At 41.4% G+C, this 14,292-nt stretch overlaps 1 protein-coding gene across 2 annotated transcripts; it reads left to right on the top strand.

The window, feature by feature from the left end:
- Positions 1-1,323: 1,323 nt before the first annotated feature.
- On the top strand, positions 1,324-13,509 carry rev1 (REV1 DNA directed polymerase). 2 transcript variants are annotated; one of them, XM_083922251.1, is made up of 22 exons: positions 1,324-1,565; positions 2,625-2,700; positions 3,571-3,703; positions 4,524-4,692; positions 4,790-5,311; positions 5,444-6,285; positions 6,615-6,713; positions 6,821-6,937; positions 7,734-7,860; positions 7,956-8,084; positions 8,180-8,334; positions 8,415-8,534; positions 8,626-8,846; positions 8,950-9,122; positions 9,239-9,462; positions 9,541-9,734; positions 9,821-10,105; positions 10,720-10,819; positions 10,928-11,133; positions 11,254-11,404; positions 11,484-11,586; positions 11,679-13,509. In XM_083922251.1, the coding sequence occupies exons 2-22, from the start codon at positions 2,635-2,637 to the stop codon at positions 11,788-11,790; spliced, it is 4,248 nt and encodes a 1,415-aa protein (XP_083778377.1). In that variant the 5' UTR covers positions 1,324-1,565; positions 2,625-2,634; the 3' UTR covers positions 11,791-13,509. The 2 variants fall into 2 exon arrangements, with proteins under 2 accessions (XP_083778377.1, XP_083778376.1); XM_083922250.1 differs by having other exon boundaries at positions 10,925-11,133.
- The last annotated feature ends 783 nt before the right edge of the window (positions 13,510-14,292 follow it).

The raw sequence follows: 14,292 nt of genomic DNA, 5'->3' as shown, positions 1-14,292 counted from the left end.
GTAAACAATATACAGTAAACAATAGACTCTTAGGCCTGTGAATGTTCTCATTCGTCCAGGTCATCGTTATCCTCAAAGCAATTTCAGTCAAAAACAACTGGACTGGTTGTTTGTCTAGGAGGACGTTTCACCTCTCATCCAAGAGGCTTCATCAGTTCATGTACCCATCTGACCAGTGGGTCAGTCCCAGCCTGGTCAGATGGGTACATGAACTGATGAAGCCTCTTGGATGAGAGGTGAAACGTCTTCCTAGACAAACAACCAGTCCAGTTGTTTTTGACTGAAATTGCTTTGAGAATAGACTCTTAGTTAAATATAGAAGGTAAACAATATACAGTAAACAATATACAGTAAACAATAGACTCTTAGTTAAATGTAGAAGGTAAACAATATACAGTAAACAATAGACTCTCAGTTAAATATAGAAGGCAAACAATATACAGTAAACAATAGACTCTCAGTTAAATATAGAAGGTAAACAATACACAGTAAACATAGCCTCTTAGTTAAATATAGAAGGTAAACAATATACAGTAAACAATAGACTCTCAGTTAAATATAGAAGGTAAACAATATACAGTAAACAATAGGTAAACAATAGGTAAACAATATACAGTAAACAATAGACTCTCAGTTAAATATAGAAGGTAAACAATATACAGTAAACAATAGACTCAGTTAAATATATAAAAAGTAGAGATAAGAATGCAAGTTAAATTAAATTCATCGAAATTAAATTATTGCACTAAGGTGGTGAACAAGTTGTTGCACAAAAAGTAAGTAAGTGTGTAATCCATTTTTGGTTTGTCTTGATGTAAGTAATCAACTAGGTAATTTTCATGATAAAGGTTATTTTTTCCCTTATTTCCATGAGAAAATTAATGAATAGGCGAATACATAGGGTATATTTGGGTCTTTTTTTTTTTTAAACTTTCCCCTAATGGGATTCTTCTGGGCTTTTTTTCCCCTTACTCAGGACATATTGAAGATACAAAGTCAGCTGAGTTTGCTTCAACCTTTTTTCATAAAATGACTGGACTATAAGTCATTTAAAAAGATGTCACTGATTCAACAAACTTTAGATCAGCAGGCAGATCGTATACACATGTGTTTAATAACAGATTAATGTTATTTCCCTCTAAAACAAAACATTTCCCCAAGGTATTTTATGACAACACACGTACAAAAAGTGCAATAGTAAGCGAGTGTTTTATTTTGAAACGTCCCTCCCGGAACTACTATGCTTCTCCTTCCTGGCTTGACGCTCAGTGAGAAAAAGGAAAAGCAAAAAGGGATCAGGCGGTAGAAATGGAGAGCAAAGGGACTGGGAGGGAGAGCGAAAACGCTGAAGAGACATGGCGTGGGAGCGAGACAAAATAATGGGGATCTCCGTCCACCTGAAGGAGTTTCTCTGAAGAAAGGAGCGAAGGTTGACGAGTCGAGCCGATAACTGTCGTTTCGCTTTGCTCTTAACCCTCGTAACCAGGGCGCACTCAAACGTTTGTGTTGGTGTGTATCTGCAGAGAGAAGTGTGTGAAGAACGACCCAGTGTGACAGGATTCAAGGTAAACGACTTCTGTTAGCGAACAATCACTCAGGACTGTTTGTTTGTTTACATGTGACCGCGCTGAAGTCACTAAGTCGTATAACAGCGTTTCTTGTCTGCTAAGCTAATTTTGTTAGCGCGTACAGTCAACACACTTGGACTCGTGGGTTTTTTTTTTATCGCTTGCCTGAATTGACATTATGTTATATGCGTGCACGGTGAACTAGCTGTTCATCGCAGTGGCTAGGCTAACCTTAACTTACTGTTAGCTGCTTACATGACAAACGTGACAAAGTGCCACATGGGGCTGTGCTGTAACCTGCCTGTCAATCACAATCACTGTCAGCTTTAATGGCCAAGTCCGAATTTAACACAGAAGTAGAGCTAAAAACAAGGAGAACAAAACATACACATTTGACTAGACTACGCTGTACGTTTTTAAGTGAAAAAATCTCACAGGACAATGCATTTTTAAACATGACAATAGTGCAATGGTGCAGAGTGCAAAGGGTGCTGGAATAAATATGGGATTATTGATCAATGTGCAGAAGACCTGCAGGGTCATGGCCTTGGACACAAAGCTGAGCATAAAAAAACATAAAATTTATGCTGAATTGGCTGAATTAGACCCCAATTATACATTCACTTACAGTTGGTTTTTACAGTGCCTATTGAAAGTCATGATAGCCTTTTCAAATAGTCACTTTTTTCTGTTTTACTGAAATTATACTACATTAAAAAAATAAATAAAAAATGAAAAACTAGAATAGCAGTTTTGGAAAAGTGATGAGTCCCTTTAGAATAACCATTAAAACGTTGTCAGGAATAACCAATCACCTGTTAATTGGTGTCCACCTAAATTGTGGTGTTTTTGATTACTTCAGAAATAAAATTTCACTTAAATGTTGTAAGGCAAAATGTGTAAATCACACTGGAATATATATATATATATATATATATATATATATATATACACATACACATTTTTCCTCTAAAGAAAAAACCTAATAACCTAACTAAGCGCTTCGCCGTTTGAGCCTGGTGTCCATTGATGAATACCTCCTTGTGCTGCTTTCAGGTAGCTCAGCATGAGTCGAGATGGGTGGGCAAAGAAGAGAGCCAATGCCAGTGGTGACAATGGTTGGGCTGAAAGGGTGAGTATCTTTCATCGTAATCAGCAATGTAAGGCACTGGAAATGCCCACACTTAAAAGGAAAACCGTCAGACTGTTGAAGAAGTGTAACCTTGAGGTAGGTAGATAGGCAGCTGAATGTGCAGTTGTAAAGATTGTGTTAGGGGTTTTAGAAAAAGCAGTGAGAGAATGTATTGCATAGTGAGCTTAACAACATTACTTGGAAACTGGAAGAAGAACGACTGTTCTTCTTCACCCCCTGCGATTTCATTAAGGCAGCCAAGAGCCTGAAGCAGATCACAAGTCACTGTCTAATTAGGTAAAGGCTAGACTGCAAGGCAAAGCTTAAACACGACTGTGAGAGCTGCATATAGTCCAACAACATCCCATAATAACAGTAGCATCACTATGCAGGCAAGATGGTAATTTGACAATATCTAATGTCTGTGTAACTGAAGAGGGAGAGTATTTTTTAAACCTTAACGTACACACAGTAACATCAAGTTTGTAATCTGTGCAAAATGAGTGTTGGAAAACAAAGCAACAAACAAAGAAAGAAATATAGATATAATATAAAGTCTGTAATATACACAGAATTAAAAGTGCTGCTTCATGACAGAGTGTATACAGTATATAGATAATGTTTCCCTATCATAAGAGAAGGCATTGTAATATTCCTACCATCCTATCAAGACCATATATGTTGTATATAGATGAATCTGAGATATTACTACAAACTTGCATAACATGCATATGTGTCAGAATCATGATTATGTACAAATATAATATATTATAATGTCCTAGATGGTCGTTTCAGCAGTGGTATTCTGCAGGCACAGTTGTTGTGAATGGTTCGCTCACCCTGTTCTAACTCTGCTCTCCTTGTTTGCAGGGCGGCTACATGGCTGCCAAAGTTTCTAAGCTGGACGAGCAGTTTAAACTCGACGCCCCCAGAGAGAAACAGAAGGACGGTTCATGCTCCAGTATTTTCAGCGGAGTGGCCATCTATGTCAATGGATATACAGGTAGCACCACGCTACACTACCCCCATATTTTTACATATATCACTAGTTTGGGTCCCTTCTCCCCCTCACAATTTCATCAGTCATCCTCAACAGTTTGATGAACAGAAGGGGAATGTAAATGTAAAAATGATGTACAAGAGGAGCAGCTTTCTTTGTGATTTGACCTGGTGTTTCCTTTCCCCTCGCCTAAAATATTAATTTCCAGATTCAACATGGTTTATTTCATATGCACAAAGATTTCAGCAGCAGTCTGGCAATGACAGTCTTGAGTCTCAGGCTCCTTCAACAATGCAATATATATATATATATATATATATAAGAAAAAGTACAAGAGAAACACAAGTAAAAGAGCAACCTGAGACTTAAATAAACCAAAAAATAGTGCAGATTAAAATTTAAGTGAAGAGAAAGGTGTAACATGAATATAAAGTAAAATGTAGAATAAATGAAATGTAAACAAAATAGAATACTGGACAGGAAATAATCAAATAAAAATATAATAATATATAGATAAAACTCTTATAATGCTCTAGTGAGTTTATAATGCTTTTAAGACTATGCTAATGTTCATTGTCATGGTCGTATAAATCACGTCATAATTTTGGGTTAAACCAGAAAAACAAAATCCAGATGGTCTGAAGAGGGCACGAGTTGTTCTTTCACCACCTTTCAAGTCATGGTTCATGTGATAACTGGCTCATTTTTCTACTCATGTATATGTTTCAGTGATGATCAGTAAATGGGACATTTGTCTTGTGTAGATGCTCAGTTAACTGACATAATGATTTTTTTTGCTGTCTTTTTTATTGTTTGCGAGCAGACCCAAGTGCAGATGAGCTACGCAGGCTGATGATGCTGCACGGTGGCCAGTTCCACGTGTACTACTCTCGCTCCAAGACCACCCACATCATTGCCAATAACTTGCCCAACAGCAAAATTAAGGAGCTCAAAGGAGAAAAGATCATCAAGCCAGAGTGGATCACTGACAGGTGTGTTCAGTGAGAGTAAAGCACATTTTGCTCCTTAATATGTTGTAAAATATTAGCTGAAAATGATAGTGTTAACTTTGGCGTGTGTTTAAAACAGTATCAAGGCCGGGCGTCTCCTGCCTTACCTACAGTACCAGCTGTACTCCAAACAGAAGGGCCCACTTTTCCCCGGCATTACTCTGCGCAAGACGTCAGAGATCGCAGGACCAAGCCAGAGGCTGCTTCAGCCGAGTGTCCATCAAAAGCTTCATCTGCCACCGTGCAGCGTTCAAAACTCTGTACTCAACCATGAGCAGTCTTTGCCCAGCTGCCAGAATAACTGCATCCCCAGTCGACTTCACCAAGGCAACACCCAACCTCAATCCATCCAGCAAAGCTCTGCAGTTTGCTTCATTAACCCACAACCGAGTCACTTAGCTTCCGGTTACCTCAGTACAGATTCCAGGCACAGAAGCCCTTTACACCCCCCCCTGCTGTCTAACCCGAGCCCAACGAAGCACCCACAGTTTACTCCTCAAACTCCTCATACTAATCTCCAGCACCAGAGAACTAGCCAACCGCAACCTCAGAACAACTCTTTTTGTAACAGCACTGGCTGTAAGGAAGGGGAATTAAAAATGTGAGTATGCAAACTTTTTTTTAACAACTTAAATGAGAGATCATAGATATTTTCACAAACAACTGGAACATCTTGTTAAGTGAATTCTTATTAAATAAGACATCTCATCATCTTCATGTTTTTATCTCACAGAAACGGACTATTCCAGAAGTCACTGGACGTTACGAGCCATTCTAAAATTAAAGAAATGCAAGAGTGTGGCAAAGGAGATCCTCGCCCGCAGGTGGTGAAGGAAGCACATCTGACAAATGGACACACTCACCTTGTTAATGGTGCCTTAAAGCCAGAGGACCTGTCCCCTGTGACAGATGAACCCTTTGTTGCCGAGGAGCTGCCTCAGTGCGGAGTCAAGAGTTCAGATGATAAACCTCAGAGTCCTCCAGGACAGTTTCAGACCAAACTTGACCCTTATGAGTTTCCCCACAGTCCTCCAAAGCAATCTGACCAGTCTCCTGTCTTTCTGGAGCAATCCAGTTCACATGGAGCCATCGAGCAAAGACCTAAACCTCCACCACCAACCTACCAGGAGGCTGTAAAAGCCAACGAAAGCCACCTCCCCCCAAAACAGCTCCAGCCATCCCATCAAGTTGACTCAACTCCTGAAAAGACTCCTCTTTCACCTGCATCTCGCTCTCTCTCACATACTCCAGTTCGACTGAATGGAAGTCACCACAATGCCTTTTCATCTGACCCTGCCTCACTGAACACAACCAGCGCAACAGCCCAGCCTGATCCTCCAACTGAAAACTCTTCATCACCATCTAAGTCTTCAGCACAGCTGCTGGCACAGACGGGCGGTCTGATCTCAGAGTTTTACTCTCACTCACGTTTACACCAGATCTCCACGTGGAGATCGGGCTTTTCTGAGTATGTCAATGAACTGCACGGAAAGAGAAAAGCAGCAGGGGGCGCCTCCTTTCCTGGGAAAGACCGACTGAGAAAATCTGCGGCCCAGCGCTCTACAGACAGTCGAGGTAGGACAGGAAGGGTCACTGTTGCCTTTACCCGCTGTTATTCCTTTTATTTGTTAAATAAATATGTTTAGGTGTTATTTTTGACCCAATGGTCCAATACACATGTCACATAACTGCAGTTTACTGAAATGAATTCTTGCAATGTTTCATGTTGCTCTCGACTGTGAACTGTCAATAAAAGGCTAAACGTCTTTAAAAATAGGTACTCTCATCATGAATAAGCAAACCAGCACTCATACAATAAAGTCCTAGAAATACAGAAAGATGTCTTTTTGTGATTTGAAAAACATTCCTCTGATGATCTGCTGTGTAACTATCTGTTTGGTCAGGCACGTCGGCACCCACAAGTGTGAAATCCTGTATTCTTCACGTGGACATGGACTGCTTCTTTGTATCTGTGGGGATCCGACATCGTCCAGAGCTTAAAGGTAAGGCACCCACCTTTTATGTCTATATAAACTGTGTGCACCTGCTACACAGAATAGTCTCCTACACCCAGTCAGTGCTCTTGGTTGAGTTTGTGGTTTTCTTGCAGGGAAGCCTGTAGCTGTGACCAGTAACCGTGGACAGGGGAGAGTGCCCCTGAGGCCCGGAGCCCAACCTCAGGTGGAGCAGCAGTACTACCAGAGGAAACATTCTCATCCTCAACCGGGTGAGACTATCATACTTAACATTTGTCAAAGACAATGCTGACACTGATTTTCATAGACCTGTCTCAGTGTGTTTCCTGTATTTTGCTGTACATGTCTTACTTTATTGCATAATTCCTGACTTAAAGCAATTCTGTGTCAAACCTTTCTGGCAGTTTTACACTTTTTCTTTTGTAATTTCAAAATGCTTCTTATAAGCGTATGGCACATTCAGATGTAAAAGAAAGCCACCAGGTGTCGAAACTCACAAATATTTAATACAAATTGTTTTATTTGGTCCGAATAAAATGCTTTGCCGAGCTTCCTGCCTATCATCAAGGCTATGGAAGGAGGCATGGACATCGGTCAAAGATGGTGGCGCTTTGGGGGTGTGTCGCATACGCAGTGGAACTGGTGATGGCTTCTGCTCAGGTGTTGCTTGGGTGCGCTTGGGCCGTTTCTTCTTCTATTTCTTTGATAGTGCGCCACCTCTTAAGCCTCATGGCAATTGCAGACCAGATTTTACTGCACCTGTCATACCCCCAAAGTGGGTATGACAGGTGTCATTTTTGTGACAGCCATTTTTGTTTGGTGACTTAGCCTCTTTCTTCTAGTCTTGCCTGACATCCATTGTAGCGTCCCTTTCAGTTGCCTAGTGTGGTCACAGCTTTCAAGTCGTGTGCCTCTCTGGCAGAGCGGGGGGAGGGGGGGGGCTTTGGAGGGAGGCGGAGTTGTTCATGTTCAGATTTTTTCTAAGTGCTGTGCGACATGCCAGAAAGGTAAGAATTGCTTTAAGTATACCCTTGTTCTGCCTCTCAGAGAGGGCAGATGAGGATCTACACAGAACTCCTTCACAAGAGAGTCCTGACTCTCATGCTAACGGAGTGGACCATGATGCTGCTACTCTCTCAATGGCAGAGATTGCATCCTGCAGTTATGAGGCTAGGTAAGACATAAACACACAGTCGTGGGCCTTTCATTAATATTATACGGCACAAATATCTGTATTTTGTTCTAACCAGAATCGGTTGTCTCTTACAGGCAGGCGGGTGTGAGGAACGGGATGTTTTTTGGCAAAGCAAAACAGCTTTGTCCCTCGCTGCAGTCTGTGCCATATGATTTTGAGGCCTATAAAGAGGTCGCTCTCACCATGTATGAGACTCTGGCAGGGTGAGGAGAACTTCCTGGTCAATTGTTCACTTGCTTCGCAGTCCTTTACATAAAATGACTTGAAGAACACCTTCTCACATATCTGTTCATTGCAGTTACACCCATGACATCGAGGCTCTGAGCTGTGATGAGGTGTTGATAGACGGTTCTGCTCTGCTAACCGAGTTGGGCATCAACGCCGAAGATCTGGCCAGTGCGATCAGAGCAGACATCAAGGAGAAAACAGGATGCTGTGCTTCAGTGGGCATGGGTGAGTTCATGTTTGTCTCATACTGTAAAATACATCAAAACAGCGTTCCTGTTTAACAAACTGACTGCTCATCTGTTCAGGGTCCAACATCTTGCTGGCGCGGCTGGCGACCCGTAAGGCCAAGCCAGACGGGCAATACCTCTTAAAGTCTGAGGAAGTGGATGATTTTATCAGGGACCTGCCAGTGACCAGCTTACCAGGTAGATGCAGCACCACCTGCTGGTCATGACCATCAGCATACAGTTTTATCTTGTGGTAAATATTTGACTAATTGTCATTTATTTTTTCTAGGTGTTGGTCCTGTTATGGGCAGAAAACTGGCTGCTATGGGTGTGAGGTCATGCGGGGACCTCCGACAAGTGTCTCTGTCTCAGCTGCAAAAGAAGTTCGGACCCCGGACTGGACAAACCCTGTTCCGCTTCTGCAGGGGGCTAGATGACCGACCTGTCCGCTACGAGAAGGAAAGGAAGTCTGTCTCAGCTGAGATGAACTACAACATTCGCTTTACTAAGGTTAGACCTACTTTCTGCCCCTCGATCTGTTCTTTCTTTCTTATCTTCCCTGTATTTCCCTCCTGTCTCTCTGACCCTCCTCTCTCCCTACCTCTGTGATCAGGTTGATGAGGCAGAGTCTTTCCTGACTAACTTGTCCATGGAGGTACAAAAACGCTTACAAGAAGCAGGGCTGCGGGGTCGCAGAGTTACCCTTAAGGTCATGGTTCGCAAGGTTGGAGCGCCACTGGAACCGGCTAAATACGGTGGTCATGGCATATGTGATAATCTAGCCAGGTGAGAAAGCAATGTCAGCCGTGTACGTAACAGGTAGTTGGTAATGCCCTCTCTCCATTGCTCATCCATATCCATCTCTCTGTAGACTCATTTTTATCGGTCTTCCTTTCTGTCAGGACTGTGATGCTCTCTCAGTCCACTGACAGTGGTCAGCTGATTGCCGCTGCAGTCATCAAGCTGTTCCATGCCATGAAGTTGCAGGTTCAGGACATGAGAGGAATCGGCATCCAGGTTCAGCTTCTTGACAGACCTCACACTGTTCCAGAGGACTCAATGGGCCCCGGGACACGCTCCATTAAAGAAATGTTGCAAGGCCAACGTGTAAAATCCAGCAACAGAGGTTTGTATAAAGTCTTTGTTTTCTTCAGTTTATGTCTTTGTTGTCTTAAATTAATTGAGCTCAATATCAATATTACAGATGCTGCTGACAACAACACACATCAGAATAAGACTTCCTCAACCCCAGGCCCAATATCTCGCTCCTCTCCCCATCCTCTGTCCTCCCCCGAGCCGGTCCCAGGGACGAGCAGAGACCTGCAGGCATGCAGACAAACCCCAAAGCATTCTCGAGCGTGTCTCAATTTCAGTATCGAGGTCCCGTCCCCTTCACAGGTAAGGACTTAGATGGAGATGCCTGATTGATTAACAAAGAGTTTAAGAATTAAATGTTTTCAACAACTTTTCTTTACGTATCCAAGGTGGATCGGTCCGTGCTGGAGGCGTTGCCTGCAGAGCTGAGAGAACAAGTAGAGCAGGCGTGGACTGATCGGGATGGGAGACAAAGTAACCGTCGGCCATCCAGTCCACAGCCCTCTGCCCCTGTTCCGCAGCCGCCCTCTTTGAAGCCTTGTCCTACCTCCCCTCCTCGTCCTCCCGCCTCTGGTCCCGCACTCTACACTCCACCTGTTGGCACGCTGCTTCTACAGATTCCAAACCAGCCAGACAGTCTGGGAATTGTACTGGAACTACCAAACTTCTCACAGGTAGGGATGCAACCGCTTGACATTTTGTCTTTTGTAATTAAATCCAATCTAAGTTTGCCAAAAACCAAGTTGTCATAGAAAAATGTGAACACTTAAAGAGATAATTGACCTATTTTAATCCAGGTCTTTGTTAATGGCAATAAGGGCATTGTGTTCAGATGAACAGCGTTTAGGCTCTCTCCGTAGCAGATTTCTGCAGATCTGTTGCTCCGTTCCCGCCATTATTCAAGTAATGATGGAATGAGGAAGATTTTCATGTATATAAATGTCTGTTACGTTTCTATCAATCACATGAGGAGGTAGCACAATGATGATGAGCACACTGATACTGCAATATTTATATCTTTGCAGTATTATAAACTGGGTGTCTTTGGTGACATTTCCTGTGAAAATCTTTATTACAGTTCTCCAACCTTTACACACAAAAAACTCTAGGAGGCTAAACTCCATTATTTTCACACAAATAGAAATTCAAAATCTTAAGGATTGCCACTTTCAGAGGCGCCTTTATTGGAAGGGTAAAAGCTTTTCTCTAAATGTGCATATTAGTCTCCAGTTATACAACAGTTCAGTTCAGTTCAGTTTAACAAAGTCTCTCTGCTCTCTGATTGCAGGTTGATCCGGACGTATTTGCTGCCCTTCCCAAAGAGCTCCAGGACGAACTGAAGTCTGCCTACAACCGCGTGACAAATGTTCAGCCTCAGGCAAAATTATGTAAGTCCCCGGGTGAATTTTGTTAGGATTGAGTTTTTCTTTTTTCCTACTATTATCAGCATGCATGTTCTCTTTATCTCACATTTTTCCTTTTTTGTTTCTCAGCAGCGGAGCAGAAGAATCCACTATTGCAGCTAAAACAGTCAGGACTCGGGGTTGGCATCGGTCGGGTGAAGCGGCGCTACAAGAGGAAAAATGCAGTCAGCCCCGTTAAAAAAGGTCCTTCCCCTCTGAAGAGACGTCACGCTATGAACAGCCCAGCCAAAACCCTACCGCCTCCTATAAAATCACAGGAACATATGAACATATTAAAGGTTAGTCAGTGAAGAGTTTCATACATGGAGATGGTGGAAAGTATGTGAAGATAGACCATTTGTGGCAGTTTGTAATTGAATTATTTAACATTCCAGCTAACCTCTGTTTTCTCTTCCCAGACAGAAAATGGTCCCTCCACATCAGCCTCAAAAGCAGACACCGCAGTGTCTCTGTCCAAATTCATTCCTCGCCCTTCTCCGGTGTTGGCCGGAGCTTATGACCTCAAAGACATTAAAACACTCCTTCGGGAATGGGTCACCACCATAACAGGTATATAGCTCTCTCATAGTGCCTACTCATGCAGATACCTTTGCTGTTGTGCATTTAAATCACCTCATACTTTCTTTAGATCCCATGGAGGAGGACATCCTGCAGGTGGTGAAATACTGCACTGATCTGATTGAGGATAAAGATCTGGAGAAGCTGGATTTGATTATAAAATATATGAAAAGGTGAGTATTACAGTGTAGCCCCCTCCATTCCTCTACCTCACCTTTTTTGTTTTCATTTGTTCCTTTTGATTGATTGATTTTTTCTCCTGCAGGCTCATGCAACAGTCGGTGGAGTCTGTTTGGAGCATGGCCTTTGATTTCATCCTAGACAACGTGCAGGTGGTTGTGCAGCAGGCTTATGGTAGCACCCTGAAAGTAGCATGAAGAAGGAGGTTTCCACTTTGCGCTACCATTACACCACCACTCTATGTTTCGCTACTTTAACAAGTTCTGATGTCTAAATGACGATTTTCCTCCTTCTCAACTTCATGTTCTCAGTGGCCTCCTGAGAGAGACACACAAATTAATGACCACACACACACACACACACACACACACACACACAATATGAGAAAGTGTTAAAAGAGCCATGACAGTATTTGATGAGTGTGTACAGTTCATTCATTTCTGTATTTTCTTTTTTAAGGGGTAAGTAACACAAACTGAAAGGCAACGAATGTACTTACATTGGACTCGCCAAAACTCAGAACCGTGATAATCGTAGCAGCTTTTGGCTAATACATCATTTTTCATATGGAGTTCTTTTCTAAATAAAGATTTGTGACATTTTATATAAGGATTTTTGCAGGCAGTGCTTAACTATTTCTTATACAAGCCAGGGCTTTTAAGATTTAAACTGTCCCTTCCCGTGAGCGTTTTCCTTCTGAAAAAGCTGTTGACTTTTCCTAATTGTTCCTGGTTTGAATAATGTTACACAGGCACATTTTAAATTTTTTCCCCATGTATGCACTTAAGTGAGTCTAGGTTTAAATAAAAAATAAATCTAAATTGTGGTAAACACAATCATTATGTTTAAACACAAAGCACCTTTTAGAGATTTTAGAATCAGTCTTGTAGCACTCCTGTGATAACACCATGGTAGGAATCAAATGTCTTATTTTTCATCAGTGTTTCTTTGGTGCTTCATGCCACATGTACTGACCTGTGAACGATCTACTTCTGTGTTACAGAAAAAAGAAAGCAAAATATAGTCTGCTGCACACATTTACAGTATCTTTATGTAGTAGTTCTTTTTTTTCTTGTCTCTCGCAAAAAAAGTGCCAAACCTTGTTATTATAGTATGTAAATAATGTTTTTAAAGAGACTTAAAGTTTTAAAAGAAAAGACGTGCGTGTATTGTTTACTTGTAGTGAATTCTTAGTAACCGTCTTTAAATTGTAAAATCTTCTCACTCTTCAATTGTTTGTAAATGTTCCAACGCGGATATCAGAAGCTGGCCAAAGCACTTCATGTGAGGTTAACTGTTGATTCTCAGTAGCACTCTGACTTGGGCGGGGGTTATGGCAATCAATAAGTAGCCTATGCAGTTTCTTTTTTCAATGGCAAGCGAGATGTCTCTTAAAGATAATGTCAACTTTCATACAGCCTTTGTATCTGGAGTAGATCTTTTCTAGCACGTTTCCAGCCCAGTTACCAGTTTAACAAATCTGAATATTGAAATAATGCTGGATTTGCAGAGGAACAGGTGACCTGATTTTTAACTAAATGTATGTACTTGTGTACTTATACATTGGAGACATTTGTATGGCTTGTGGCTACATCATTGTATTTCTGTGAAGTCAACTTTTATAATTGGTGATTAGAAGAACTCAGCAGATGTGGCTTGTGATCTCACCATGACAAGACATGCGTGCGGTGGGAAAGTTTGTTTAAAGCAGTATCCCCTATATGCAAACCAAATCAATCTGTCATTTTTTTTTTCCTCAACTCGTTGAAATGAATGTAATTCAGAATGTGCAGAAAGTCTCCACTCACTTTCAAGATGTTTGCTTCTCTTCACCTGTCATATCTTTCCAGAAGGGAATGGCCAGAAGCTAAAATTGGCCAGTCTTGTCTTCTTTAAACTGGCTTGTGCCTGAAGACCTGAAGCTGTGAACTTGTTTGTAAGTTTTCTAAATCTTGGTAATAAACCGTAAACTCTGTATTAATTTATTTGTTCTTTGTCCTTTTTTAAAGTTACAACCTGAATTGTAGAATGGTTGGTTCTGAAAATAATTTTTCAGAACCAGAAATGTCTATTTGTTTTCTAATTCAATTCAATTCACTTCAATTTTATTTATAGTGCCAAATCATAACAAAAGTTATCTCAGGACACTTTACAGACTAGGTATAGACCACACTCTATGACTTATTTAAGATTTACATAGACCCAACAATTCCCCCATAGAGTACGGTGGCAGAGAAAACCTTCCCTTTAACAGGCAGGAACGTCAGGCGGACTCAGCTCTGTGGAGGACAGACGTCTGTCATGTCTACTGGTGTACAATTTGGAAAAAGTGACAAATGTCTAATCTTGAAAGGTCAAGGCCGTCTATCTTCATCTACACTTTGTACCTGATATGACAGGAAGGAGAAGAAAATTACAGTATTATTCAATACTTAAACACTTCAAACTTAATTCGACATAAAGGTTTTTTACTTTTTTTATTGTGTTTGCAGGACAAAAAGCAAAATCTAATATGCATATGTACCTAAGTATTGCATGGTTGTGCCTATAAACACATTGTGGGACAAAGACCGGGACCATGTACAAAATTCATTGGTTTCATAGTGTTAAAGGATAATTTGTACCTGATTCTAGCTAAAAGCTAATTTCCATCTACAGTCCATGAGCGGGTAAAAGCAATAGAAGACAAACACACACAC

Source organism: Echiichthys vipera (genome assembly GCF_963691815.1).
Source record: "Echiichthys vipera genome assembly, chromosome: 10".
Taxonomy (NCBI): Eukaryota; Metazoa; Chordata; class Actinopteri; order Perciformes; family Trachinidae; genus Echiichthys; species Echiichthys vipera.
This window is presented reverse-complemented; position numbering and strand designations above follow the sequence as displayed.

Coding starts and splice junctions, on each gene's coding strand:
- rev1 (XM_083922250.1), top strand. CDS start 2,635: ATGAGTCGAGATGGGTGGGCAAAGAAGAGAGCCAATGCCAGTGGTGAC. Junction 3,704..4,523: donor CTATGTCAATGGATATACAG/GTAGCACCACGC, acceptor GTTTGCGAGCAG/ACCCAAGTGCAGATGAGCTA. Junction 8,847..8,949: donor ACAACATTCGCTTTACTAAG/GTTAGACCTACT, acceptor CTCTGTGATCAG/GTTGATGAGGCAGAGTCTTT.